The sequence below is a fragment of the Salvelinus alpinus genome, chromosome 22 (assembly GCF_045679555.1).
Source record: "Salvelinus alpinus chromosome 22, SLU_Salpinus.1, whole genome shotgun sequence".
NCBI classification, from domain to species: domain Eukaryota; kingdom Metazoa; phylum Chordata; class Actinopteri; order Salmoniformes; family Salmonidae; genus Salvelinus; species Salvelinus alpinus.
In genome coordinates, this window is record NC_092107.1 from 36,362,705 (window position 1) to 36,367,131 (window position 4,427).

Here is a 4,427-nt window from a genome sequence, read left to right on the forward strand (position 1 = left end):
TTTCTGTCACAAATTACAAACAACGCAACAACAAAAAAACACGCAAAATAGCACAGTTGATTAGGAGCCCATAAAACGGCAGCCATCGTCCCCATCATCATTATATATATGGCGGATTGGAAATGATGCAGACAATTACATTATAGAAGCCACAATCTATCTTCAATATTAAAGCTATGTTACCCCCCCAATTTTTTAAAAATAAATAAAGATCTGTGTGTCATTGTGATCCGTGTGTGTGTGCGCACATCATTTGAGAGATTTGTTGTACATGGCACCTCAAGAAGTGAAAGGAATGAGTGTGGTCACTTGCACAGTGCCTTATAAAGCCATAGCTGTCTAATTATTAATCACAATCTATTACTCGTATTAGCTATGTAATGTGTAACAAATAGTTAACTTAGAGATGAGCTATTATATTTAACATATATATTTTTTTAGTAATTAATGTTTTATTATTATTAACGTTTGCAACTGTACTGAGTGGCAAGAGTGCATATGGAACCACAATAACGACATAATATTGTGTATGCAGATCCTAGTGGAACAGAAATGAACTGAAGTTTGACACGTCAGCCGAAGCACTCGGACACATTTCGACGTTACACAAATACACGTCCTCGCGCTTGCCGATGTTAGCGGGTGAAGGCTAAATAGGTAGCTATTTCTGTTACCTTATTAAATGTAATTCATACATAGTGCAAGGCAATGTTTGCTGTCTAAATAACTACAATCCATTGCTTGAATGGTGATAGACAATCATTACTAGATCTTGGTATGTTGCGTTGCATGTCACAATCTAACGTTATGATAGCTAGCTAACATGCTTATCTTATCTCATTCATCATCATTTGAGCTCCAATTACCATTTTAACCAATATTTATAAAATTCACATTGCCTTTTTTCCTATCTTGTGACTTTGCTATTCCGATCCACATGGTAACGTTACTGTTAGCTAACTAACACATTCATTTGTTTGCTTTGCTTTCATGCCAGTGATGCTTTTTCGTTTATTCTAGCAACCCGAATAATCTTCTGTTATGTTTATTAGATAAGATTTCCTTAGTTTCGTTTATTATTATTTTTTTGTCTATGTGTCATGGCGCTGCGTTGTTTTGATTCCCACCCACGTCATGAGTTTGCTGGTTCCTGAGTCAACGGGTAACTGTTTGAGGGGGTGTTTGACAGTACAGCTGAACATGCGTTGTCACGATGATTATTCAACATTTTATACGTTCTCTCTCCCCTTGGTCCGGATTAAGATTTCTAGCTAGCAACCTTGTTTATGCAGAAGCTAAACTCTTTTGATGATGGACACTAGCTGGTGTTGTTAGGACCTCAACCAGGACAAAAAGAGAATATCTCAGAAATGTGTCAACAATGAACATTCTTAAAGGAAGGTGTCGCTGCCTAGAGTAACCCATCTGAAAACACATGTGTGAGGGGGTCGAACACAGCAGAGATGTTCCTACTAGACATTGACTAACTGCTTCCTTCCTCTCTCTCCAGGTTTCAGAGGGTACAGCTGGTTTGATGCCCGCGGCGCCACAATGGAGCTCTCTGACACAGTCACACATAAGAACGGGCGGCAGAGGAGGCCCGCTGTCCCGCAGGGGGACATGAGGGACGGGGACAGGGTTCTCAACACCACCCCTGACATGGACATGGAGGTGGAGGGGGAGGCGCTGCACCATGGATACGACGCGGAGGACAACGGACATCCCAGGGTGCGGCCTGGGATCAGAGGGGAGCTGGGGAACGTGTCTCTGCTGCTCTTCCTGTATGTCCTCCAGGGCATCCCTCTGGGCCTGGCCGGGAGCATCCCTCTCATCCTGCAGGGTAAAAACGTCAGCTACAAGGACCAGGCCTTCTTCAGCTTTGTCTTCTGGCCCTTCAGTCTCAAGCTGCTGTGGGCCCCTCTGGTGGACGCGCTCTACCTGACCCGGTTTGGACGCAGGTAAGACAAGAATTTATACGACTGATATACACTGACAAGTCCCAGAGAGTCATTCTGTTCTTTTGACCAATTGATTGGTTGAAATGTTGAAACTTATTTTTCCATATATAGACAGACACACACCCTATGAGTTTGAATACAATCAGCGACATATGCGCTGAGCTTGTCTGATGCTTTAAGCACACTGTTTGATTAAATAGTGAAGACACACAAATGACTAAAGAAAGAGCCTGATGGTCACACTGTGTGACTGGCGCACGTTGTCTCTCTCCTCCCTACGGCAGAGAAAAGGCACCACAGGAAGTGTTTATTGCGCCGTCCGTGCTGAAGCCACGACATCATTTCAACCGTTTAGTTTCTTACTTGTTTCTGACTGAAAAGTTCTGTTCGCGAAAAACCTCTTAATTTGTTTAGGAAAAACATTCCCAACATTCCCTCAAGCCTCGTTTTCTTTACGTGAAACATGTAGCATCGCATGGGATCAATAGGACCTGACCTATAGCCTATCATAATCACATCAATACATTGGTTATAACAAACACAGTAACACGTGTTCATAGCTTTCGCCTGGTCAGTCTGTCATGTAAAGAGCAGGTGTTCTTAATGTTTTGTACGGTCAGTGTATGTTTTTACTTGATGTATTGTATTGCGTGTCTAAAATGTTGACTGTTGCAATCAAATGAGTTCAAGGCTCATGATCTCCTCTCTCCCTCTCAGGAAGTCGTGGCTGGTGCCCACCCAGTACCTGCTGGGCCTCTTTATGCTGTACCTGTCGGTTACCGTGGATACGCTGCTGAAAAGTGACGAGGGGCGGGGCCCTGACGTGGTGACCCTGACGGCTGTGTTCTTCATGCTGGCCTTTCTGGCGGCCACCCAGGTACACACACACACACTCACACACACTCACACACACATACACACACTCCCAAGTTATTGTGATACATGACTCTGTTATACTCCCTGATCCCAGGACATAGCAGTGGATGGCTGGGCTCTGACCATGCTGTCTAGGGAGAACGTGGGCTACGCCTCCACCTGTAACTCTGTGGGACAGACTGCTGGCTACTTCCTAGGCAACGTGCTCTTCCTGGCCCTGGAGTCAGCTGACTTCTGCAACACATACCTGAGAGCAGAGCCTAAAGAGACTGGCATCGTTACACTGTCAGGTAGGTAGGGAGAGACTGGCATCGTTACACTGTCAGGTAGGTAGGGGGAGACTGGCATCGTTACACTGACAGGGAGAGAGGGAGAGACTGGCATCGTTACACTGTCAGGGAGAGAGGGAGGGAGAGACTGGCATCGTTACACTGTCAGGGAGAGAGGGAGAGACTGGCATCGTTACACTGTCAGGGAGAGAGGGAGGGAGAGACTGGCATCGTTACACTGTCAGGGAGAGAGGAGAGACTGGCATTGTTACACTGTCAGGGAGAGAGGGAGGGAGAGACTGGCATCGTTACACTGTCAGGGAGAGAGGGAGGGAGAGACTGGCATCGTTACACTGTCAGGGAGAGAGGGAGGGAGAGAGGGAGGGAGAGACTGGCATCGTTACACTGTCAGGGAGAGAGGGAGGGAGAGACTGGCATCGTTACACTGTCAGGGAGAGAGGGAGAGACTGGCATCGTTACACTGTCAGGGAGAGAGGGAGGGAGAGACTGGCATCGTTACACTGTCAGGGAGAGAGGGAGAGACTGGCATCGTTACACTGTCAGGGAGAGAGGGAGAGACTGGCATCGTTACACTGTCAGGGAGAGAGGGAGGGAGAGACTGGCATCGTTACACTGTCAGGGAGAGAGGGAGAGACTGGCATCGTTACACTGTCAGGGAGAGAGGGAGGGAGAGACTGGCATCGTTACACTGTCAGGTAGGTAGGGAGAGACTGGCATCATTACACTGTCAGGAAGAGACTGGCATCGTTACACTGTCAGGGAGGGAGAGAGAGACTGGCATCGTTACACTGTCAGGGAGAGAGGGAGAGACTGGCATCATTACACTGTCAGGGAGGGAGAGAGAGACTGGCATCGTTACACTGTCAGGGAGGGAGGGAGAGACTGGCATTGTTACACTGTCAGGGAGGTAAAAAAGATGAGGAAGCAGAGAAGGTAATATATGAAGCTGGAAGAAGATATTCTATGAAGCAGGAAGAAGGTAGTCTATGAAGCAGGAAGAAGGTAGTCTATGAAGCAGGAAGAAGGTAGTCTATGAAGCAGGAAGAAGGTAGTCTATGAAGCAGGAAGAAGGTAGTCTATGAAGCAGGAAGAAGGTAGTCTATGAAGCAGGAAGAAGGTAGTCTATGAAGCAGGAAGAAGGTAGTCTATGAAGCAGGAAGAAGGTAGTCTATGAAGCAGGAAGAAGGTAGTCTATGAAGCAGGAAGAAGGTAGTCTATGAAGCAGGAAGAAGGTAGTCTATGAAGCAGGAAGAAGAGTGGTAATACAGATGTCTAGTTGATTGCTATGGTCAGCTGGTATTAA

At 46.4% G+C, this 4,427-nt stretch overlaps 1 protein-coding gene across 1 annotated transcript in view; it reads left to right on the forward strand.

Annotated features, from left to right (window-relative positions):
- The first annotated feature begins 551 nt into the window (after positions 1–551).
- Positions 552–4,427, forward strand: part of LOC139549474 (acetyl-coenzyme A transporter 1-like) — a 10,443-nt gene continuing 6,567 nt past the window's right edge. The window contains exons 1-4 of the mRNA XM_071360023.1: positions 552–657; positions 1,511–1,958; positions 2,676–2,835; positions 2,929–3,124. Coding sequence (XP_071216124.1) covers positions 1,552–1,958; positions 2,676–2,835; positions 2,929–3,124 — 763 coding nt within the window. The 5' untranslated portion in view covers positions 552–657; positions 1,511–1,551. The remainder of the gene's footprint in view (positions 658–1,510; positions 1,959–2,675; positions 2,836–2,928; positions 3,125–4,427) is intronic.